The 25,888-nt window shown below is 39.7% G+C and overlaps 2 protein-coding genes across 2 annotated transcripts in view; both read left to right on the top strand.

Moving 5' to 3' along the window:
* LOC117514893 (caldesmon-like) overlaps positions 1-9,701 on the top strand; it is a 54,838-nt gene extending 45,137 nt beyond the window's left edge. Inside the window, exons 15-17 of the mRNA XM_034175466.1 lie at positions 1,003-1,074; positions 4,317-4,353; positions 8,528-9,701. Of these exons, the coding sequence (XP_034031357.1) occupies positions 1,003-1,074; positions 4,317-4,353; positions 8,528-8,544 (126 nt within the window). The 3' untranslated portion in view covers positions 8,545-9,701. The remainder of the gene's footprint in view (positions 1-1,002; positions 1,075-4,316; positions 4,354-8,527) is intronic.
* Positions 9,702-11,126: 1,425 nt separating this feature from the next.
* LOC117515532 (troponin T, cardiac muscle isoforms-like) lies at positions 11,127-25,517 on the top strand. Its single transcript, XM_034176136.1, has 12 exons — positions 11,127-11,281; positions 14,930-14,987; positions 15,095-15,105; positions 17,152-17,173; positions 18,527-18,584; positions 18,666-18,782; positions 18,878-18,955; positions 19,039-19,137; positions 21,658-21,770; positions 21,855-21,945; positions 22,065-22,102; positions 25,327-25,517. Exons 2-12 carry the CDS (start codon positions 14,947-14,949, stop codon positions 25,370-25,372), a joined length of 714 nt encoding a protein of 237 aa, XP_034032027.1. The 5' UTR covers positions 11,127-11,281; positions 14,930-14,946; the 3' UTR covers positions 25,373-25,517.
* The last annotated feature ends 371 nt before the right edge of the window (positions 25,518-25,888 follow it).

The raw sequence follows: 25,888 nt of genomic DNA, 5'->3' as shown, positions 1-25,888 counted from the left end.
CATCTGTCCTTCCACATTCCTATCATTGATACCATATCTCCCCATTACTTCCTCATTACCTCTGTTCCCTTTGCCAACATGTCCATTGAAGTCCGCTCCAATCACCACTCTTTCATGCTTGGGCACACTGCCCACCACATTATCTAACTCACTCCAGAAATGTTTCTCCTTCGTCTCGCAACGTACCTTTGGGGCATATGCACTGATGATATCCAACTTCACACTCATCACCCTGTTGGACACTCACTTAACCTCCAACACACTTTTAACATACTCTTCCTTTAAAAGGACCGCAACTCCATTTCTCTTCCTATCCACACCATGATACAGCAACTTGAGCCCACCGCCTATGCTCCTACTCTTACTTCCCTTCCACCTGGTCTCTTACATACACAATATGTCTGCCTTTCTCAACTCCATCATATCAGTCAGCTCTCTCCCTTTACCAATTATACTGCCAACATTCAAAGTCCCGACTCTCATTTCCACCCTTCTAGTTTTCCTTTTCTCCAGCTGTCTGTTAACATGTTCTCCTCCTCATCTTTTCTTCTTTGCCCCAATTTCTGCTGGCACCCTGTGGGGCAACAGCACCGTTGGTGATTCTTGTTAACCCAGGCCTTGACCGATCTGGTATGGAAATTCAATTTGTACTCTGCATTGTGATTTTGGCTTGTTTTACACCGGATGCCCTTCCTGACACAACCCTACTTATTTATCCGGGCTTGGGACCAGCACTTAGAGTGGCTACACACCCCATGTGGCTGACATTTTACAAACTTTAAGGTTAACACCATGCCTCCTTCTACCCTCCTCATTTATCCAGGTCTGAGCCCCATGTGGCTGAGTTATATACTACCAGTCATTCAGTCGAATGGAAAAGTGTCAGTTTCAATTTCAGTCTCAAGCTTTTGGCTGATAGTGTATATGTATATATGTTTGTCATGAATCAGACGTGCAGGACTCCGTGGCATTAAATGGAGATTACGTTCTATTGTGTCACAGGATGTGAAACCAGCTGATGCTGGCAACAAGAGAGGTCTATGGGAAGCAAAGAAGAGCGCTGCGCCTGCCAAGGTAATGTGCACATTCCGACTGTGAAACACAGACAATGTTAATGCCTTTAAAGTTTCACAATGACACAGTCCTGTTTGTGTCATTTACTCTAATAGACTTAAACCAGACTGGGTGTGACCAATGCATGTGGCATTTTAAAGGGGTTATACACCATTCAAACAAGCTAAGACAGGTCACCTGAGGTCATATGCATAAATGATGTGCATGCACATAAACTATGCATACCCCTTTTCTCATACATGAAATGGTATTTATAAAGCTACTGTGTTTAGGATTCAGGGGTGTTTATTAACAGAAATGGAATATAACATTCATAACCACCTGTGTATTAATGTAGAATTCCTGCAACAATGAATCAATGTGTGTTCATGAGCTTAGAATGAGCCCTTTATATCTGCATGGGAGTGGGACCCCTCATGACGGCAGCTATGTTACACAGCCATGATGATACAGTAGCCTAAAAGGGACAAATTTTGACCATCTTTTGAATTTTACAGTGCAGTTTAAAGACTGAAGAAAAAAGAAGATGAATCAGTTGTCATTCCCTTGTCTGCTGGTTGGCAGTGCAGGCTAACATTTTTTAAAACCCTCATTTTTGTGACATGGAGACTCATATATTGCATATCACAAGATGATGCAACTAAACATGATTTTCTTTCTTTCACCAAAGAAGTGAAAATGTGAGGGTAGATGATACAGTTCATCTGGAAAGTACTCACAGCGCTTCACTTTTTCCACATTTTTTTATGTTACAGCCTTATCCCAACATGGAGTAAATTGATTTTTTCCCCTCAAAATTCTAAACACAGTACCCCATAATGACAGTGTGAAAAACGTTGAGATTTTTGCAAATTTATTAAAATAAAAAAACTAAGAAATCACACGTATAGAAATATTCACAGCCTTTGCATGAAGTTCAAACTTGAGCTCATGTGCATCCTGTTTCCACTGATCATCCTTGAGATGTTTCTACTGCTTAATTGTGTCATGATTGGGTCTGTGGGGGTTTATTGTTTACTCTTTTGGGTATCCTGTTAGTTTTTGCACTGGGGTTTGGTGGCTGGACTTCTTTTGTGTTGTTTGGTGTTGGACGTTTCCCTCCTGTCTGCCCTTCCTGTGGGCCATGCCTCTTTCTGGATCTTTCCTCACACACCTGCGGTGCATTTACCCTGATCAAATCCCCTTTATTAGTCACACCTTCTTCCTCTCTCACTTGTGAGATTGTTGTGCCTTGTGCCTCTTTCGAGCATTTGTCTTCAGAGTTTTCACAGTCCTGTTTTTGCTTTACCATGTATCTACCTGTCTGCCTGTTTCTGGAACCTGATGCTGCCAAATGCTTCAGTTACTGTTGCTATTTTTGGACTGTCTTTTTGTGTACCGACTCTCACAAGTCCTGACATTAAACTCTGTGAAGCTGAGACCCGAATCCTGCATTTGTGTCCGACCACTTGGTGCCAACTGGCCCATCAAATTGGAGTCCACCTGGAGTAAATGCAGTTGATTGCACATGATATGGAAAGACACACACTTGTCTACATATAAGATCCCACAGTTGACACATTGCACTGCTGATCTAGTGTCCTATCTTCCATTTCCAGTATATAATCCATCCATTTTCTATACCCAAAGAAAGAGTGCCGCCCAGTGAACGTCGTGCGAAATCAAGCTATTTCGCTCGCAATTGTGGTTCGCAGGCTGTCACAGTCCAGTGAGATAGGACCCTAAGCAGTTTTAATTTGTCTTTCAGATTTATGTGATGTCTTAAAGTTAACACACGTTGAATTAGTTTATTCTCATTATATGCCCTTTTAATTTTGTCGGTAATAAAATGATAGCTTTTTTTTTTTTAGTTTTAATAACGTGAATGGGATAGAGCATTCAGTCAATATAATTTATGACAAAGCAATTAAGTACACGTGTTTCCAGTGCTGAAGGTTTCCAGTTCTAGGCTACCCATGCCCATTTTCCGTGTAATGTGAAGTTGTGTCATGAAGGGGATGCGGCGTAAAACAACAAATCAACATGCAGATCTACCTCAAATCTGCTGTGGTGATCTCGAGCGAAAACAAGGGAGAAGCCGAAGGGACTTAATTATTCCTGGGTTTTTCCAAAGCTTAGGCGTATCTGTCGTCTTACCACTGCAGTTTACTGTGGGTGAAATAATGCTTGCCTGTGAGTTGATCACCTCTGACTTTCTCCCATTCATTATATTTTCTTTTACTTATAATTCCAGAAAGGAGACCACCAAATAAAACATATTTACTTGTGTCCACCATTGCAGTTATTGTCTCACCTTCTTCTGCAATGTTTTTTATTTCATTTCCATGTCTCATAACCTGCAGTGTCTACAGTGTTTTAATGCAAATTAGTACTTGAGGTCATGCCTACCTCTGTTCATGACTGAAGATGGGAACAACAAGCAGATTCATGCATGAGTATACAATTTTCTGAGAACTGAGACTTATAAAAGAGGATCATGTGTACGTATAGCTTTCTAACTCTGCTCAGCTTGTTTATATGAAGGTGCACCAGTGACTGAGTCACACCACTAAAGACATTTTTAACCACACCAGGCAAGATGAATCATTTGATCTGGATTATTTCAGTGAATTTGGGAGACATTAGTGAGGGGATGCTAACACTTCTTTTAGTTTTATTGTTATGTAATCATGACAGCTCACAATCATTGACACTTTCACCATAAATAATGCTTTATAAATTGTTGGCATTTGATCCCAGATTTGGAAAATGGTTAACTCTGCTCAGGGAAAAGATGTTCCAGGTGCCCACCCACATAAGCCACTTCACATTTGAACCTGTGCACCCCCATACAGAAGATGATCCCTCAGTGTTGAGGACCTCACAGGTTAAACACCAAGGACATGCTGAATTTTCAACCGAGTGCAGCAGATAGATAGCTACTTTCAAGAGGTGGGGATGTGTTAGTTGTCTGCCTGGGTGATTGCCATCCAGTACCTGGGGTGGTTCCAAGGTGTGGTGGATGTAGACTTAGAAAACTTGACTTTACTTGGTCTTCATCTTGGATATAGCTACTCGGTTTTCATATCTACTGCAAAAAGATAACTGGAACACCACTGCAGCAAATCTCTCATTGGTAAAGAATCCTTTCTTCTAGGCTGCGTATCATATAAATATATTGGACAATGTTATGAATAATTGTTGTTCTTCTTGTTCTTTTTCATTCATTCATTTGTTTTTGTTCTGTGCCGTTTTGGTTGCAGGTTGCACCTGGAGGCAAAGGCAGGTTTGCCACAAATGGTAAGCTTCGGTGAAATAAATACACATTCTAGAGGCTAACTTTGGATTTATCTGTTGTAGAAGAAAGTGAAGTCAGAAGAAATTCTGATTTTCAGACAGAGCAGAGGCTGCTGAAGCAGGTTGTGGTTGATTTCCAGCAGACCGGCTTCCTTTAGAGGTAGACAAGCCGCTCGCTGTAAATCAAACCTGCTGCTCTGGCATTATGAGCTATATTTACAAAATCCTCACCCTGACCTTGTTTCCCAGTATAAAGAGCTTTCCAGAGTCCTGGGATGGCTGTTGAGTCTTTGCGGTGCGAGGCCCATGGAACGTCACCTGCGCTGGCTGATACCATGCATTCAGCGAGCCGTTTGACATACCAGAGTGCAGCTGCTTGATTTTCACATTACAGATGACCACCGGGGAGGATTACGAAGCATTTCAAGGAGCAAATCAGGCTCAAGCTCTAGAATTATTTAGTCAGTGCTAACAATAAAGACCCCAAATGTATTGATTGATGATTATGTTGCCATCCCAAACCTCACCACTCGCTCATCTTCAACCGCTTACTCCAATTAAGGGTTGCGGAGGGCTGAAGCCTATCCCAGCAAAACTGTCAGGTCAAAATTAGCACTTCATGTCTGAGGCCAGAGCACAGACAAAAAGGAATGGAAAAAGGGTTAGTCAAGTGTCAGCTTCAAACCTGAAAAGTGATCCTCATTTCTGACTGCTGCAGAGTTTGATCTGAAATAGACCCACTGAAGAACAATGACAAATTTAGTCCTCGTTGTTGAAAATAATTTTAAGGTTTAGAGGATGTGTTCACATAAGATTAGGAGCACTGGGTCATACGAACATCAACACAAATGCAGACACAGTTAGAGCTGTATATATTTCGACAGTGAGAAAGAATTTACTGTAGCTGTCAACCAAAACACGTTGGAGGTGATAGCACATAATCTGAGATTGTGGTGCAGATGATTAGCTATAATTATATAAATTCATCCAAAGTGGGTTAATGCTGTGGGAATTAGGGGACTTTTTGTATGTGGGTCACCATTTTTAAGGTAATAAAAGAATCTGGAAAGTTGGCTGTTGAGCTGTTTCAATGATGGTGTATATTATTCCATCATTATTTTATTGCTACTACTACTACTACTAATAATAATAATAAAATAATAATAATACACTTTATTTATGTTAGACCTTTCATTCAATAAATGTGCTTAACTTTAAGAAGTTTGAGGGGCTGAGGTCCGTTGGTACCGGTGACTAACCCCTGGTTCCATATCGTGAAGCGAATGAGCATCTACGACTCCCCCTGGATGGGATGGCAGTCAGACACTGGTTCCTTACCCAATCCTTGCCCAATCAAAGCAATACCCATTTACAGCTGGATGGGCTGACACAATGTAGATAAATGTAGAGCGCCTTAAATGAGAGAGTGGGGACATGACGAGTCAAAAAAAAAAAAAAATTAAAAAAAACAACAGTTACATGACTCATGCCATCTTGGGTGCCATCTTGGGTTCAAAATAGCGTTTGTCGTTAATCTGTCTGCATGGAAATCCAGATATTTTGTTTACTTATTCACTGAAAATGACGGGCTGTCTGAATGCACAAATAGACACAGCAAGGGCTTTAAAATGTATAGATTCCCTTCAGATCCGAACAGAAGAAAAATTTGGGAAAATAAAATCAGCTGTGTGGGATGGAAGCCAACTTCATCATCAAAGTTTTGCAAGGTAAAATTATTGTTCAGTCCCATGTACAGTAAAACTCACCTAAACCGTCATTGTATAAACCAGATATTCGCAGTCACTGGACAAAAAAGTCCCAGTGTTTATGTATTATTTTCCATGTAATAAACACCGTATATAATGGATTTTGTACAACTGATTTTTTGCTCACATCGGATAAAATGTCCCATCCGATTGCAATGTATTTCCATTAAAAACCCCAAGCAGTCTGGACGTGCAAAGTAACAGAGGTACAAATTAAACTTCAACTCTGACATTCACCGTTTTGAGGAAAGTGGGACCACGGAGTCATTTCTGTGATTAAAAGTCTGACCATTTATTTTTTTTCAAACCGTGTTCAGACTCGGACCAGTAGCCTGACACGCACCTGTTAAATCAGACACAAAAGGCTGTGATTTGATGCTTTTCTGCTTTCATATTATAAATTTTTTGCAGTGCACACGCTGATTACAAATGCATCAGAAAAGTCCATACATTTACAACAAGAAGTCGGTAAAAGAGGAAAATGTACAGCTTACCTTTTGAATTGGAGGTGATGATTGTAGAAAAAAAAGCTTGTTGAGGGTCAAATTAGTCCAGAATAAAGCATAATCCAGAGACAGAGAACTTTAAAACTGTCACGCACGTCATTGCATGACACGGAGTTACAGGGCTGCAGAAGCATAAATCAGGCTTTAAATTAATTAAATAAATCATCATTAATTGTAAATTTATGTAAATTTGATAGCTTAACTATTTTTGTATTTATTTTGATGGCACCTGTACCTGGATGTGTTACTGTCATTCAGTAGTTCAGCACAGTTGGAACCAAAATGGCGCCATGTTCTGAGCTGATGCCACTCTCTCAATTAAGGCACTCTAGATAAATGCAGATGAAGTGCCTTGTCAACCGACAGAGACCCAACGCCTTTTTCCTACTGAGCGTATTTGACTTTACATCAACTTTGGCATGTTACTTCACCACTCATAGCTTTGCGGTTGAGTGGAACACAAAAATATGTTATTTTAGTTGGGGAAAAGGGACATAAAATTAATATTTGGGTCTTTCATGTGGCTTCTGGCAAACTGGAGTTGATGTTTCATATGTAAAGGTTCTTCTATTCATTATCTGTCCAATCACAGCCACTGATGTGTTTAACTCTTTCTGAGTGTTTTTGGCTTCCCACACTCATCTCCTCCCAAGTTTTTATAGACGGCGTGCAGTTTCTCATGCTGTTCTATATGCTTTACCTTTCTTAACGACCAAGTTCACTAAACACCACGATGTCACACTTTTATCACTTGGCTTGTCAATGGAATAATGAGGGTAGAATTCAAAGCAACTGGTTGTGAAAGGGCTCAGCAGGCAACTGTCCGAATACTTTTGGTCTCTTTAACACATGGGAGTGACACAGAAAAAATTCTTGGAGCGGGGGGTATGGTATTCACATCATTTAGCTGTAATTATGCTGAAATGAAAGCTGACAATCTGCACTACAAGCTCACAATCAGTCTTTAACTTTTAACACAAATATGTATGCTTTGATAGAAAGCTAAAAATATAACGCAATGCTAAACTACCCTCGGCTGTCGCACATTGCACGGGACAGTCCCGGTGTCGCCAACCCAACGGTCCCCCTAAGCATGCATGCTAACATCTGCAAAATGTCTTGTAAATGACTCCAGAGGTGTTGTCAGGTTGCAAAAACAGTGTTTTCAGTTTTATAAGTGTTTATTTCTCGCTAACTTTTACATAATATATATGACAAAGAGGATATATTTACACACAAGCAAAACTGAGTTTTGCATCTAGCTACTAGCCTGTGATGTCACCATGCTAACATCCATGAAATGTCTTGTAAATAAGTTCAGAGTTGCTCTTAGGTTCCAAAAACAGAGTTTTCAGATTTAGAAGTGTTTATTTTTCGATAGCTTTTACATAATATATGAGAAACATGTATATAAATGCACAAAACAAAGCAATTTTGGAGACACCAGCCACTGACATCACGGTGCAGGTCTACTCTGATTGGCTGTCATGCCTGCCATTCAAAAACAAAACTGAACAGGTTGAAACAGAATGTGACTTTTTAACCTCTTAAAATAAGTCAAGGTTAGCCATCTTTGAACTTGTCCAAGGTCTATGTCCCATGAATGTTCCCTGTAAATTTGAAGACTCTGGCAGTAATAGGACTGGACTTATGCTGAGCACAGACGGACGCATGCACGCAAAGCCTTCACAATACTCGATTGTCATATTTGATGGCCTTGGGTAATGACAAAAATACAACATCCAAATGCATCCGGACCTAAGTGTTCATGCATGTTTTGTGCATCCATTTATCACTGTGGATGTAAAAACTCTGATAGCTATGATCTTTAGATTTAAAGATTGCATTAACGTATGAATTCACTAATCTATGGTTATTGTCTATTATTTTTTTGTTTCTTATTAGTGGGAGTGAGACCGTAGACTGCTCTGATACTGATCTACATCCAGCCTCTGCGCCGATATTTCATCCAGACTTTGTGAAAGTCTTCCAGCTTTGTATTTATCGATGACGTTTGCACTGTCTCATAATGCCGCTCAGCCCTTCATTAAGATTTTTATTTTTCAGATTCAAAGAACTTGAAACTCTTTGTTTTCAAGCAGCATATTATTTGTCATGCCAGTAATTCTTACTGAGCAGCACCATCTTTAATAGCCTTTTTTGTTTAACAAACAGATGTTTTTACAAACAAATCTGCATCAGTCTAACATGTTTTATTTGATGTTCTGCTTTGAAGCCACAGTGATGTACACTTGTGCCGCATTGGAGCTTTGATGTTATTTTGTTTGTTACATTTTAGTGAATTTCTTTTATGTCATCAAAGAGAATCACACCTTCTGTGAGAACATTATATGCTTTGATCCAAGATTGTATCTATGCAAGTTATTTACTGTACGTCTTATCGACCGCCATGCATATTTTGCCCGACTTGCCTGTACGTACTTGATTACCTCTGCTAACCGATGGAGGAGAGCGGAGCTTATGTAATCATCCCTTTCTGTTTGCATGTCTGTGTGCAAGATAGCTCACAAAGTAACCAAACGATTCCAACAGAACCTCGTGGGCAGTTAGTTCTTTGTTGATCGTTGTTGATAATGTGACCAAATTGGGAAAAACAACAAAATATAAGACAACTGGCATCACTGACTAAAGCCTGATCAATAACAAAACCAGGATTTCTGACAGTTCACTGAACAAGCAAAGAGATGCGAGATTTTCCCCTCTCTGTGACAGTGTGGGCGTGTCACCCACTTATGACCAAAATAAGCTCTTTCCAGCTTAAAATTTACCTGTAGCTTTGGAGGATGTTTAACTTCAGCCATATTTAACAAAATATTTGACATTATCCATTTTGGAATTACAGCCATTTAGACATTTTCAGAGCCTAAAAGCAATTTAACAAATTAAAGGTAAGGATATTTTTTAAACACAAATCACTTTTACTGCCAATTTTCTTTAGACAGGTCAGGTGATCAATACATGAACACTTCAAAGTGACAGAATACGTCTTAGACTTGGCATCAAGTAATAACAAATACAAATAATATGGTACAGTATGATAAATCAAAAAGTGAGTTCTCCAAAAGTGAGTCACCTTGCAAGAAGGAGACAAGTGAGGGAAGCCACCAAGACACCCATGACAACTCTAGTTAAAAGATTCTGAATGAAAGCCAAGACATATACAGTGACATGGAAATATTCATGAACTATCTCCCTGACTTGTTTAAAGTACACTGGAAGTGATGATTTACTACAAATCCCACCCTCTAAAAAAATGAACCGCTGTCTCAATGAGAAAAATTGATGTAACAATTTGCATAGATTTTTTTAAAGTTATTTAAACTTAACTAGAGAAGTCTTGTAGCATTAACTCAGTTAAAAGTTGAAATAACTAAGTTGAAATAACTTTTTTTAAAAATCTATGCAAATTGTTACATCAATTTTTCTCATTGCGGGTTAGGGTTAGGGTTAGGGTTAGTTTCATGTAGAAACTGTACCAATAACTACACCACGTGGACATTTTTATGTCTGTATTTTATTACTGTTGTTGCTTAGAAAATTCAGACATTTTATATTCTGATTAAATAAAATCAATTAATTTGCATTTAATTCTGGACATATTTTAAATTATACATTTAAAATATTTGGGTGTCAATAAATATAAACAAGAAGAATGTGAGTTTAAAATTTAAAATGACAAAAATTATTGTTGGTGTTTTTTTGTTGTTGTTTGTTTGTTTGTTTTTTGAAAACGTATAGAATCTTGTTTAGACTGCAGTAGGAAAAGTCATTTTCTTGGAACTGAAACAAACCACTAATGGGAATAGAGACAGTTTGACCTCCTTTTGGCTTCACCATTGTCACATTTTTATATCCACTCATTGTGACAGACAGTGAGTGAAACATTTTGCTCGTAGGATCCAGAACTGTTCCAGTGAAATATCCATTCAAACAGCGGTGATGTCAGTTGTAACAAACAGGGCTACATGTAATAAAGTTGTTAACGCTTTAGAAAAACAGTTTGCTCTGCCATGGCAGAAGAATGTACTCTCAAAATGCGCCTGTACATTTAAGGTCATGGGAAGAAAACAGTGCTTCCATGTACAACATCTGTTACCACATTATCATGTAATAAAAGCCCAGACGGTTTACTAACATGTGTGCGATCATTTACTGTAACAACCTCAGTGAGCAAATGTATTTAATAATTTGGCATCATTTATTTGGGAAGTATCACTTTTTTAATTGTAGCAGTAGCTTCTTAAACTGTAACCTGCAGGTGTTCTGTAATGTCATTAGTGCACGTGAGCTGATCCTTGCCAAAGTGTTGTGATGCATTGCTTTGAATGTTCAAACTTAGAGTTTGCAGCAGCTGCAGCAATAAAAAATGACGAAAAGGAAAAACATTGTGTTGCTTTATTGCACAGTGTGTATTTATTTCTTCACCCGTGAGGAATTGACAGAGCTGAAACCTGAGCAGCTGCTGAAAGCCTGAATGGATGCATGACACTTTTAGCAGAATGTGTTTGTGCGTCCAGTTGTCTGTGTTCACGCCCAGCAGCCACAGGCCGCTGAGGTCACGTGTCATAGGGTGAAATGATGCCGAGTGTGAACCTCCAGCAGTGTGTTATTCGTGTCTGACCTCCCTCTGATTCACAGGTAAGAACCCTCTATGCTGCACACCTCGGCTTTGTTGAGTCACAACTCTTGTTACGAATAATTGCCTAAATTATTCAGATTTTTCAGTGTTGATCAATTACAGGTGACAATTTAGAAAGTTTGTCATGTCAGTTATAAATTTAATGGTGCATTCAACACGTCAAGAGGCTTCACAGTCCTACTTTTTCAGAAATTTTAATACACTGTCATGGAACTGAATTGTTTTTGAGTGACATGTCAGCATGGTTGGTCGACTTAGCGCGTACGTCTTCCTTTGTATAAGTGAGTAATAAATCTTTTCAGAAAAATAAACTTGAAAAAAATTAAATTTGAAAAGTTAAGTGCACAGGTTTATAATGTTTAACATTCTATTGCAACTTATCTGATATTTAGTAGAATAAATAATATAACAAATCATTTCTGTACAATGACACATGCACACACGCATCAGTGTCCACGTGCTGTCATGAGAGGTGCTCAACTGCACACTGGAAGCAACTTGAGGATTCAGGACTTTGCCCAAGGGACCTTAGTGATTTTCCAGTCTGATGGGGAGTTAAACCAAGGATCCTCTGTTCACAAACTCTCTAACCTCTAGCCCCCTGGTTCCCATCCTGTAGTCTGAGGGCCCCTAGGGTCACTAAACAGTACAGGGGGGTCATGAGGTTTTGTCTTGTCTAAACGAAGTCAAAAGTAGAAGTACAAAGTAAGTTCTATCGATGAATCAAAGAGAAAAAAGTGTGTGTGTGTGTGTGTGGGGGGGGGGGGGGCTGGAATTAATGTTGTGTTTGTGTTAGAACTCATTTATTGCCAAAGTCAAGCAAACAAACAAAAATGCGGATGAATCACTTTTCTTTTGCACGCTTGTATTGTGTGTGTGTGTGTGTGTGTGTGTGTGTGTGTGTGTGTGTGTGTGTGTGTGTGTGTGTGTGTGTGTGTGTGTGTGTGTGTGTGTGTGTGTGTGTGTGTGTGTGTGTGTGTGTGTGTGTGTGTGTGCTAAATCAGAGAAACAAACTTATTTAGAGACTGGTCTTTTAAAAAGTCAAATCTGCACAACTATTTCTTAAACAGAAAAAAGGTGTCTCCAATGGAAAAAAAAAGGTTGTGAATTACTTTTGTAGGTCTCACATCCCCAAAACAAGCTCAGTGCTTTTCGTATTTTTCAAGCAGATTTTCTTTGTAATTTTTCATTATTATAATTATGATACCTAAATGTTTTGCACAGCACTGTGCAAAGCCTTTATTTAATGTAAAGAACATAGTGTTTTGTGATTACAACATGTTTCATTAATTTTAATTCACCAGTCTTCTTTTTGCAACAATAATCAAGTTTGCTTGGTCTCCAAGAAAGTAATCTGCAAAGATAAGAAACAACAAATATTGTCATACTTGTATTTTACTTGACTATATTTTACTGCTGTTAATTTACATTTTATGAATTGACATGCAAAATGTGAGCTTGAATCATTAACATGCTGTATGCATGAATACTTTCCAATATGGTGATTTACTTCTCACGTAAAGAAATATAACATTTTCCATTATAATTAACAATTATTTATTCAGTTACACAACTGCTCTGTGTAAACCTGATCCAGTCAGATCTCAAAACTAATACCCCCATCACACATAGCCAGAATCACACAGAATGGCATCAGAATGACGAATTGGCACACATCCGAAAAGTGTCAGATTTCAGTTCCTGAACATTCTGACAGCCATCTGCGAGAGTCCACACAGTTGGTCAAAATCAGCCGGCGGCCCCGAGTGTGATGCACATGTTCAAAACTCTCCGTTGAGATGGGACACCTATCTGACTGCGGTCCATGTGCAATCTGAGGACCATCTGACTGCAACTTACATATTCTGATGGCGGAAAAACAGGATCCGAAATGATAAATCTGGCACAGCAAAGCCTGCCGGTATGACCTGCGTGTGCCACGTATAATAATGAAAACACTCTGAAGCCTACTAACATCTTTTTAACACAATCAGATTCAGGTCTGGGCTCTGGCTGGGCCACTCAAGGACATTCACAGAGTTGTCCTGAAGCCACTCCTTTAATATCTTGGCTGTGTGCCCAGTCTGAGGTCAAGAGCACTCTGGAGCAGGTTTTCAGCCAGAATGTCTCTGTACATTGCTGCATTCATCTTTTCCTCAATCCTGACATTTCTCCCAGTTACTGTTACTGAAAAACATCCCCACAGCATGATGCTGCCACCACCATGCTTCACTGTAGGGATGGTGCCTGGTTTCCTCCAAACATGATGTCTGGCATTCACAGCAAATAGTTCAACAGTTGTCTCATCAGACTCCAAAATTTTATTTCTCATGATCTGAGAGTCCATCAGGTGCCTTTTATTAAGGAGTGGCTTCCCTCTGGCCACTCTACCATACAAGCCTGATAGGTGGATAGCTACAGAGATGGTTGTCTTTTTGGAACATTGTCCTCTCTCTACAGAGGAATGCTGGAGCTCAGAGTGACCATCGGGTTCTTGGTCACCTCCCTGACTAAGGCCCTTCTCCCCCAATCTCTCAGTTCAATCTTTGTCTCATCAGACGAGAATTTTGTTTCTCATGGTCTGAGAGTCCTTCAGGTGTCTTTTGGCAAACTCCAGGTGGGCTGCCATGTGCCTTTTACTAAGAAGCGGTTTCCTTCTGGCCACTCTACCTTCCAAGTCTGATTGGTGGTTTGCTGCAGAGATGGTTGTCCTTCTGGAAGGTTCTCCTCTCTCCACAGAGGAATGCTGGAGCTCTGACAGAGTGACCATCAGGTTCTTGGTCACCTCCCTGACTAAGGCACTTCTTCTCAAATCTCTCAGTTTCGACAGGCGGCCAGATCTAGGAAGAGTCCTGCTGGATCCGAAATTCTTCCATTTACAGATGATGGAGGCCATTGTGCTCTTGGGACCTTCAAAGCAGCAGAAATGCTTCTGTACCCTTCCCCAGATTTGTGCCTTGAGACAATGTCGTAGATCTACAGACAATTCCTTTGACTTCATGCTTGGTTTGTGATCTGACATGCACTGTCAACTGTGGGCCCTTATATGTAGACAGGTGTGTGCCTTTCCAAATCATGTCCAATTAACCGAATTTACACCAGGTGGACTCCAATTAAGCTGTAGAAACATGTCAAGGATGATCAGTGGAAACAGGATGCACCTGAACTCAATTTTGGGCTTCATGACAAAGGCTGTGAATACTTATGTACACGTGATTTCTTTGGGGGGCTTTGTTTGTTTGTTTGTTTTTAATAAATTTACAGAAATCTTAAAAAAAAACTTTTTTTACATTGTCATTGTGTGCAGAATTTTGAGGAAAAAAATGAATTTAATCATATTTGGAATAAAGCTGAAACAAAATGTGGAAAAAGTGAAGTGCTGTTAATGCTTTCCGGATGCAACGTAGGTACAGTAGGCGCATGACCATTTAGAGTCTTACAGGTCAGCAGAAAAAGCTTGAAATCTCCTCTTACAAGGGCGCCAGTGACGGGGAAACAGACCAGGTGTAATGTGTCATAGACAGGATGAGTCTATTCATTGTAATATTAGGCAAGTGGAATATAAATTGCTATGAAGGTTATGAATGCTCTGCCGTGTTTTATTACAGTTACACATGTATTATAAAACTCATGTCATACATTTTCAGAGAGCATTCATCCCGCAATGTCTGACACAGAGGACATCATAGAGGAGGAGGAAATTCTGTATGTAATTTTTATGATGCATTTTTATTTTAAAATTATAAATAAAAGATTATTGCAGTCAATGAATCTTATTAAAATTTGTGTTTTATTCTGTCACTCTCCTGAAGGGTGGAAGAAGGTAAGAAACCTGCATCCACCAAAACAATTTCATATGCTTTCTTTTATTTCCAAACTTTTTGCTAATCATTTGTTGATGGGCAGCACTGTTGTTGCTTCACAGCAAAAGGCCACAGGTGGGATCGAGTCCCACCTGTGGCCTTTTGCTGTGAAGTTTGCATGTTCTCCCCATGTTTGCGTGGGTTCCCTCCGGGTACTCTGGCTTCCTTCCACATTCAAAGACATGCAGGCTAGATGGATTGGTAACTTTAAATTGTTCATAGGTGTACATACAGGTATGACTGTAATTGTCTGTCCATATGTGGCCCTGCGACAGACTGGCGTCCTGTTCAGGGTGTACGCCACCTCACATCCTGTGACTGCTGGGATATTAATTAAGATAAGTTAAGTTTTATGCGCAGTCCAGCTGTGCACACACAGTCCAGCTGTGCGCATGCAGTCAGGTGCTGGACTCATCCTGTTTGGCCATGGAGGAGTGACGACCCCCGTGCAGGCAGGAACAGCAGGCTACACCTGTGTGGAGACTGTGAACAAAATGCTACAGACTTATCTTCATTTTCATTGTTATTTTGACTGTTTCTTTGTCAATAGAAGTTGAGAGACACATCTCCCGACCATCATTCTGCAAGTCCATGAGTGGCTGTCAACACTTTTCTTACTGTATTTTTCATTTGTATTTATTATTAATTATTATTTTTTTATTATTATTTTAATTACTTATTTTATTTTATTGTTATTCATTATTATTTACACTGCTTACAGTGCTATTATTTACAGTGCTTTTTCTTCCGTGCCTAAAGTCTGGATCACATAATAACAACGTAATAGTCCACAGCCATCCTGAGCACTGTGTGGACAAACATCTTCATTTCACACATGCCAGTGATGCTCAACATTCTTGACAGTGCCATGTTGTTAAGGTAATGGGCCAGGAGCAAAGTCAAAAGAACCCCAGATGCAGGCAGCCAGGACACAGATGTAGGGAGGCAAAAATCAAGGTGCTTTAATAATTCCAAGTGATTCAGTGTATAACAAACAGTGATGATGTGAGCATACCGTAAAGGGAACAGTCGTGGAATAACAAAAATGCCAAAACATTGCGGGGACAGGAAATACAGAAAATACTTAGAAACCAAGCGTTACAGGGAAATGTCTAATACACAACACTATCTCAAACTATAATCACCAAAATGATACAATCGACCCACAACAGAAAGACAAATGGGAGTGGCTTAAATGCAGTAGATAAATGAATAATAGGTGCAGGAAAGGTGAAAACAGAAATGCTGAGACACGGGAGGAAATAAGAAATACCAAGAAATAAAAAAGCAAAATGAACACAACGACGAGAGTGGAAAAATAATAAACAAAAATCAAGACCACTGACAAAGAGAAATAACACACGGAAATGAGATGAATACAAAAGACACCAAGAACAAAACATCACAGATAACAAACAGAAATGACAATCAAAACAAAACCATAATCAAAACCTAAGCCCAGAATCACAATAGAACCAAGACAAGAACTAAGACTAAACTGATGGACCCATGGCACCCAGACACAGACCAGGGGTGAACGTAAAACAGAGATTTAACGACAAGACTTCAGACACACAAGACAAAAAGGATGGGCTGAGGTAAATGATGGGCTGCACAAACATGCAGACAGCAGGAAGACAAGTGCACACAAAGGAACACACGAAGGACACACACACATACTCCAGATAAAGACGTGTGTTGCGCGGCATGTTAGTGGCTCTCTTGAGATTTGTGGCCATATTTTTGCCCCCACTCTGGATGGCATTTAGCAGACAGTCGGCCGCCATGCGTGCACGTGTCGGGAGGACCAATTCAGTGAGATTCCACATGAAAAGTTGTCGCGTGGTTGCTTGTTTTGGCGCAATTTTTTTTTGTCTTTGCCTCCTCTCCATCAGTCACACTTCAAGGTTTTATGTGTTTTTCTTTTAATGGGGCCATTTAATTGCACTGATTAGTGTTGACCTTTTAACCTAATTAATAGTTTGACTCTCTGCTCCATGTCACAGATGATTCAAAGTCAAAACCAAAGTAAGTTTTGTTTTTCTTTAAAGAGCTTTTACAGATTTATATTTTTTATGACATCAAATTAAAAAAAATAAATTCAGGCTTCATTATATTAAAATTTCTACTAATAAAAATATCAAAGCCTAAACAATGTCATATAAGTACGAGGTCTGTCAATAAAGTATAGGTCCGTTTAGAAAAAATTTTGATCAAACAAAGCACCAGTCTCTCAGCAACTTCTCAGACAAAAGAATTCCGACGAGGGGCTGGACGACTCCTCCCACAAGGAGTGCTCACAGGCGAATGACGTCACCGACAGGTGTGGAAAAACTCACGCATGCGCACGAGGGTTCAAGCATGTCTGACGTAAAAACATATGAATGAAATCCATATAGTTTTCGAAAAAAATAAAAAGGATCTATACTTTATTGACAGACCTCGTATGTCCCATTAATATAACACAACTAAGTCATCACTTTTACAGCCAGTTTTCTTTTGACTAATTAGGAGATGGATACATGTACATTGCTAAGTCACTGAATGTGTCTTAGACTTCATTTATATCAATCATCAATAATTATAATTAGTATGGTACTGTATGGTAAAACTGTCTGCAGTTGGGCATTCTCAAAAACTGATTAACCATACAAGAAGGAGACTAGCGAGGGAAGCCAGAAGGACAATTGGCATGATTTGATAAACAGTATTTTTTTTTTCTGTTGCATGACCAGTCACTTTCACGGTGGAGTGTCACAAAGACTCCCATGTTCCTTCTGGCAAACTCTAGCTGTTACTTATTTTTAATAAACAGCAAGGTGTACTGTGCCAGTTCTCTGCAATTACAGCCAAGCAGCCTATAAATATGTCAGATTTGTCATGGGTCTAGTGATAGCTTCTGTGACTTGTCTTCTGGTATTAGAAGGCCCAGTCCTACTCCTTCACCGTGTCCTTTACTTATGCATGCCATTGTTTTGGTATTTTTATATTTATGTCAGGTTGAAGAGATTAGTTTTCACAATGAGTTTAAAGGGAATAATTTTATAAATTAAATATAAACATGAATAGGGTTGGTGGACAAGTGGTTAGTGCGCTCGGTTTCAGCGGGGATAGTTCGAACCCCATCCCTGCCGCATTTCTCCATGCGATGTGGAGTTGCGTTAGGAAGAGCATCAGTCGTAAAACCTGTACCAATTACGACCCAAAGTGAAAACAAGGGAGCATCCAAAGGGACTTGCTATGAATTTGTGTTGTAAAATTTCACGTCATAACCAATTTAAATGTGTAAAAGCTGAAATGGACAAACTTTTTCACAGTACTGTAGCATTAAAAGCATGGTTGAGGGCTTACTACATTTTGTTTGTTTATTTGCCCCTACAGATTTATGACAAATGTTGCACCTCCAAAGATCGCAGATGGTGATAAAGTTGATTTTGATGTGAGTTGACCTGATTCAGTGTTGAATTACAAATCTCACTTAAATACTGGTCAAACCTTTATGAATGTGTGCTTGTTGCAGGACATCTACAGAAAGCGTCAGGAGAAGGACCTGTCTGAGCTGAAGTCTCTGATCGAGGCTCACTTCATCCAGAGGCAGAAGGAGGAAGAAGAGCTCATCGCCCTCGTCAACAGAATTGTGTGTTCCAGCCACTGAGGAGTCACTGCCTGTGATTGGTATATGTGTGCATGTCTAATCAGTACGCATGTGCGTGTCATTTTCTGGGCTTTCAGGAGAAACGTCGTGCTGAGAGAGCAGAGCAGCAGAGGATCCGCACAGAGAGAGAGAAGGAGAGGCAGGCCAGACTGGCGGTACTGTCTTACATCGCACAGTGTTACAGCGTACCTGGCAACATGAGGGGGAAGTGTGTCTGATTCACCTGTACTGGGTGCAGGAGGAGAAGGAGCGAAAAGAGCAAGAGGAGCAGCGGAAGAAACAGGATGAAGATGCCAAGAAGAAGAAAGTCCTCTCAAATGTGGCCGCGGGTCAGAAGGTCATTCAATGTCTTATATCTTGTACAACCCGTTTTGCCCCACTGGCAACAATTGTTGCCAAAGTGTATGACTATCATTTTCTACTCACAATAAAAAAAATCTCAAAGATACTAATGCAACTTTTTCCACTTAGAAAAAAAAATCTGGGCATAAACGGGTTAATAGGGAACCCGATGTAAAGACTACTTCAAGGGGATTTTTTTTTCCAATTTATTTTCATATATAGCGCCTGATCACAAACAACAAAACAAAGTTGCCTCATTGCGCTTTACACAAGAAAGGTCTAACCTTACCAACCCCCAGAGCAAGCACAGGCAACAGTGATGAGGAAAAAACTCCTTTTGAGGAAGAAACCTCAAGCAGACCAGACTCAAAGGGGTGACCCTCTGCTTGGGCCATGCTACAGACACAAATTACAAAACAATTCACAATACAATATCCAGGAAATGTTGCCAGTGCACAGAACATCGGGTTTTCCAAAGCAGACACCACATCCATCTAAGGATGGAGCTGCACCTCAAACAGAGAGAAGAAAAACAGAATCAGGCATCAGAAAGACCCACAAATACAGCATAATTTGTCAGCATTAAGTAAACAAGAAAAACAAAAGAAATACTAAGGTGATCGCCGGCCACTAGCCCTAAGCTTCACTAAAAGACCCAGAATTTAGATAAAGTTGAGGATGCAGCCCACTAGATACATACTATGCCAGTATGCTAGTCATACGAAAGGGAAAATAAGTGTGTCTTAAGTCTGGACTTGAAATTTTCTACAGAATTTGGCTGTTTTATTGATGCAGGGAGATCATTCCACAGAACAGGGGCACGATAAGAGACAACTCTGTGACCCACAGACTTTTTATTCACCCTAGGGACACCAAGTAGTCCTGCATCCTGAGAACGCAGAGCCCGGGCCGGTACATATGGTTTAATTAGGTCAGCTGGGTAGGGAGGTGCCAGTCCATTAATAATTTTATTGGTTAGTAGCAGACTTCTGGCATTTATATAATCTCTGCTCTATTTGTACATGTTTTGGGTGTCATCTTTTCACTTGGTACCAAAACTAAGTTAATCAGCATAAAATGAATGTAGAACATAAACAATGTCGTAGGCAAACCGGTGATATCATGTTGTTTGACAGGGCAAGCCAAAAAGTGTCCAGTAGCACTGAGAGGATCCCTGTGGAGGTAAACATGCATGTTTATCTCACCAAATGAAAGACATTTTTTAAGATGACTTAGTATGCAATTAGTCACTGACCTAAAAGAACTGTTCCACATTACACGTCAAGTACCAATGAGGAATTCCTTTTTTAAGGCACACCCCCTCATCAGCAGTCAACATTTACTCTCCATGCTCTCCATGCTCCAAGAAACTTCTAATGACATTTTAGCCTGTTCACTGGCAACAAGAAGCAGCTTATTGAGACTATTTTTAGCTTTCCTCATACCATTATAAGGGGACTTCAAAATGTTCCCAGCCTCCCACAGAAAACATCACAGGAGAAAGACTGTTCTTGCATTATTTTCAAGAAGAACAAGGGTGTTTATTGTACATACATGAAATGAAATTTGTCCTCTGCGTTTAACCCATCCTAATTACAGTTAGACACAATCAAACCACTAGGAGCAGAGGGTATTCACAGTCCAGCACCCGAGGACCAACTCCAGATGTAGAGATGCTGCCTTAATCAGTGACAGAGAAAGGAGCAGGTCCTAAATAAGCATGCTTTTGATGCAGACATGGGGAGGACATGGAAACTCCACACAGAAAGGACCACGTGGGAAGCAATCCTAGGATCTTTTTGCTGTGAGGCAACAGTGTTAACCACTAAGGCACCATGCCACCATGGCTTTAACAGGTTATTTTTTGTTTTTTATATACATAGTCTCCCTTAACTTCAGTGCACTTGGTCCACTGATGTTCAAGCTTTGCTATCCCTTCACAGAAGATCACATCTTGGGCCATGAAATATTTTTGTTTGTGGGTGAAGCCAAGAACTTATTTTTCCCCTTTCTCATTAACCAGTTAGTCTTTGACAGTGTTTGCATTCTAAATAAATAATGAGCCAATTCATTTTGGGTTTGTCCGAAGTGAAAACATTATTTATTTATTATTTTATTTATTTATATAGCGCCAAATCACAACAAACAGTTGCCCCAAGGCGCTTTATATTGTAAGGCAAGGCCATACAATAATTACGTAAAAACTCCAACGGTCAAAACGACCCCCTGTGAGCAAGCACTTGGCTACAGAAACATGACCCCTAAAATGTAAAAAAATCAAACCAAGGTTAAAAAGTGTTGAACTTCCCCTTTAAAAATACTTCTCATGGAGTTTTATAAGTCAGATTTCTTGGGCTGGAAATTGTTTGAGTACAAAAATATACTTTTTGAAGATTATACTGATAGTGAGAGTGCACTTTTAACAAAAAGAGCTGGAGAAATAGAATAATTAGAACAGGTACTTCTAATAGTTCCTTTTTCATGACATGCATTTTTCTGCATTCCACTTTAACAGAATGAAATCAGGAGAGGCGGCAAGAAGCAAACAGAAAGGGAGAAGAAGAAGAAGATCCTGGCGGAACGCAAGAAGCCACTCAATATCGATCACCTCAATGAAGATAAACTCAAGTATGACAGAAACAAAAGAGGAAAAACTCAAATCTGAAAGCGGATTAAAATTTTAAGTCTACCTATGACTGTGTGTGTGTTTAGGGAGAAGGCCAAAGAGCTGTGGCAGTGGCTGATGGGATTGGAAGCTGAAAAGTTTGATCTCAGTGAGAAACTCAAACGACAGAAATATGATGTAAGTCACTGAATATGTGGAGTCATTTAAGGTTGACAACAATGAGCTGGACCCGGACAAAACAGAGCCACAATCTGTTCTTTGTGTTCTAAAAAATAAAGTCATACATGTCCTTGCAGATTAACCAGCTTCTTACTCGAATCCACGTCCACCAGAGGTAAGAAAGAGTTTTCATGTATAGGGATTGGGTTGCTGGGAGCATGATTAAAAGCTTTTAGTAACACATGCACCTTTTCTTTGATATTTGTTTAATTACCTCCGCCAACGAAGTTGGGGGAGGTTATGTTAGACTATGTTTGATCCAGATCTGATCCAGATCATGGATTTTGTGGACATTTGAATTTTATACTGAAAAGCCCATTTGGTGTACATTTTGCATTATATCTTAATCAAAAGTGCCTCAGTCACTCTCATTTTTCTGTCATGGCTTAACTACACCACCAAAATTGGACGGAGGTTCCAGTTTTATGCCTGTTTGTCTGTCTTCAGGTTATCAGTCGGAAACCAAGTGCCAAAAGCAATGACAAATTGTGCATAGTAGAGATAACCAATGTTCTGTAAAAATGATCTGAAAAAGAATTCAGAAACCAAAAAAAGTTGAAAAAACCTGACAACACCACAAAAACATTGATTCAAGTGCATGAACTAAATACATACTCCTGATATTTGATCACATCTAATTTAGTTTATGAAAAGCCACTTCTAACGGGACTTTGACCTTGAAAATTTTTTCCAAGGTAAACATTTGTGGAATTGGAAACTGTCATGATTCAGCCCATTCTGGGCTCTTGTTAATGATCTGGACTCTTGTTTGTATCTGTCTTCGATCCTCTGTCTTTAATTTGCTGTTTGTTATATTGAGGTCACTGGTCCTGTTTATCATGTATTTGCTGTTCATCATTCTTTAGTCATGAGTCTAGTTTGTAATCCAGCTTTTGTTTTTCCCATTGTGTATTCATTCATTCTGTTTGTTTTGTTGTTCATCATATGTTGAATTATTAGTGTATTTTACCGTTGCCTCTCATGAGGTCCATTCTAGTTTAATCTGAGGCTTTATTTCTGTTGTTGATTACTTTTCAGTACTTACATTTGTTTTCTGGTTAATTCTTTGTTTTTCATGTTTGGGTTTTCTATATTTTATTTCTTATTTATTTGAACTTGGGTTTTGTTCATTAGTGGTTTTGACATTTTGTTTAGATCACGGTGGTTTTAGGTTCATCTTTGAGTTGGGGCCTGTTCACTTTGCTTTTGTCTTACTGCACTCTCTTGTCTGGTGTTCAGGGTTTGGTGTGAGTGTGTCCTGTCCCTTCTGTTTGCTACACCCCCCTTCCAGATGGTTCTCCAGCACCTGTGTCTTGTTCCCTAATTACCATTGGTTCTATTTAAGTCCCTTGTGTTTGCCACCTCACGGCCAGTTTGTTGAAGTTCCACGTTCACTTACCAGCCCTCCACGAGTCTTGTTGTTTTGTCTGCCTGTCTCACCTTGTTTTTGACCTCGCTTTAGTCTCTGCCTCTGTATCCTGCCTTGCCGTGTTATAGAAACCTCTTGCTTTTGGACGATGTCCCTGCCTGATCCTTCTGGTTTTGTCTGCTTGGCTGATTGACCACCAGTGGACCGAACCTTTGCTCGCATTTTCAGATAAAGCCTTTTTACTCTTAAGCCTGCTGTGTGAGTCTTGCATTTGTGTCCAATCCTGTTTGTGCCCTGCCTCAGCCCATGCCTGATAGAAACTAGTGTTGACGGAGGTTTGCACTCTATGAGCACGCTGCTCTAGTTCAGTTATTTACTGTATTTTTATTTTGTGGTAGCCATGTTTGAGTCAAACCAGGAGGCATTCTATGTGAAACAGTTGAAACCCAGCCTTAACCGGGGAGGGGGTCTGAGACATGCTTTGTCCCCTGTTTACAATGGGGTACTCAGGTCAAAGCAGTTTCAGTCTTTTGTTCATGGTAATGAGTCATTCACGTCATCAGGAGAGTTGTCAAGGGAGCCATCAGGAGAGGCGTCCGTTCCATCATTAGGAGGGACAGCTGCCCTGTCATTAGGAGGGTGCTAACTAGAGCACAATAGGTGCTAATTAGAGCTATTGTTTAGTCACTAGCCCACAGCAGTCTGCCTCTCCTTAGGAGGGGTCTGGTTAGGTTTAAAAATCCAGCTTTTGTGGCTTCTGTTTATTCTTCTCTACAAGAGTCAAGACAGAAGTCAGAATACCAGAGCAAGAATTTTAGCTGAGGAAGATTCAGCGATTTGAAGTGAAATGTCCTCACGTCAAGCAACCCAGTCCAGTTGAAGATTCAAGCTTCTCTACTATGGAAACCACCTGGACAACTGAGAGCCTACACAGAAACACGGGGAATTACTTTGAATCAGATTTCTATCTGCAATTTGTAACTCGCACGCACACCTGCAATCAATTTAAAGATTTTAGTTCACCTAACCTGAATGTCTTTGGATGTGGAAGGATGCTGGAGAACATGCAAACTCCACATAGAAAAGCCCCAGGTGGGAAGCAATCCAATAACCTTCTTGCTTTGAGGCAACAGTGCTAACCACTAAGCCACCACGCTGCCAAGTCTTTATATGTAAGAAGATAAACTTTTGTTAATTGGGGAGACAAACCTTCAAGCTTCACTGACATTTAATGCACAACTATATTCCAAAGCAAACCTCATGAGAACACAGAAGGTTTCAGACACAAAAGGATAAATGATCATATGATCATATCCCTGGGTAATCATAGTGTCACATTTTTAAAACCAAGTCAAGTTAGTGCTTCAAAAAGGTTTCAGCACTACACAAAATCACAGAATTAATGTGAGCCATTTTCACCATCAGCGTTTGTCAACACAACCTTTTCACCACCTGTGTTGACACTTATAGAAGTCTTTCGTTTAAATTCGAACCCATCTTTGTCAAAAATATTATGTTTATTATATGGCTACTACGCTACGTGCACACTGATTGGCTGATTTCCGGTCTGATATTTTCCCATGTCAGACTGTTACCATGACAATCAGTCCAGATCGCGTATCACATTTGTTACAAACCAGAAAGCTAAAAACACGATTAGAAAAACCTAGATGGACATGAGCTTACTCCAAAACACACAGATTGAAAGCTTTCCAGCTGATGCCATATGACTACGAACCCAACACCGTCACCAGCTTTCATATTATATATATAAAATAGCCATATAATAAAATAATTATTAACCTCGCTTGCTCGGTCTGTACGGGAATATCAGACCATGATATTCTCATACATCAGATCGCTAACGCTTGTTCCGTACTGTCAACACGGTCTGATATTGTCCTGTACAGACCTCACGCTCGGGTAATAATCCTTTAATACTCTAATTTTTTTTTTTTTTTTACTTTCAGTGCCAAAGGTCATGGAAGGGGTAAGATGAGTGGCCGGCGGCGGTAAAGGAGAAACCAGTTGTGGACCAGCTGACCCTATGACACTAGCAATCAGCTCATCTGTTTATTGCTTATCCTTTGTTTTGTTGTATACCAATCATCAACATCTAAAACAATAAATCTCCTTTCAAACTGTCCAATAAATTGTGTATTAATCACACTTTAAGCCACACCAGCACACTCAGGCTTCATTATCAGGCTTCTGTATAGAAATATTTTCTAAAATGATGCCCATTAAATTCACAGTGAAAACTAATCTCTAAAACATAAAATAAATTAAATAAAAAGTTTTGTAGTTTGCATCACTGGTTATATGGTGCATCTGGGAAGTATTCACAGTGCTTCACTTTTTCCACATTTTGTTACGTTACAGCCTTATTCCAAAATGAAGTAAATTCATTTTCCCTCAAAATTTTGCTCACAACACCCCATAATGACACCATAAAAGTTTTTTCTTATAATTTTTACAAATTTATTAAAACTCTTTGCTCAATACTTTGTTGATGCACCTTTGGCAGCAATT

The sequence above is a fragment of the Thalassophryne amazonica genome, chromosome 8 (assembly GCF_902500255.1).
Source record: "Thalassophryne amazonica chromosome 8, fThaAma1.1, whole genome shotgun sequence".
Classification (NCBI taxonomy): domain Eukaryota; kingdom Metazoa; phylum Chordata; class Actinopteri; order Batrachoidiformes; family Batrachoididae; genus Thalassophryne; species Thalassophryne amazonica.
Note: the sequence above shows the minus strand (reverse complement) of the source record. Positions and strands in the feature narration are given on the sequence as shown.

Coding starts and splice junctions, on each gene's coding strand:
- LOC117515532 (XM_034176136.1), top strand. CDS start 14,947: ATGTCTGACACAGAGGACATCATAGAGGAGGAGGAAATTCT. Junction 18,783..18,877: donor TCGCCCTCGTCAACAGAATT/GTGTGTTCCAGC, acceptor CTGGGCTTTCAG/GAGAAACGTCGTGCTGAGAG. Junction 18,956..19,038: donor AGAGGCAGGCCAGACTGGCG/GTACTGTCTTAC, acceptor TACTGGGTGCAG/GAGGAGAAGGAGCGAAAAGA.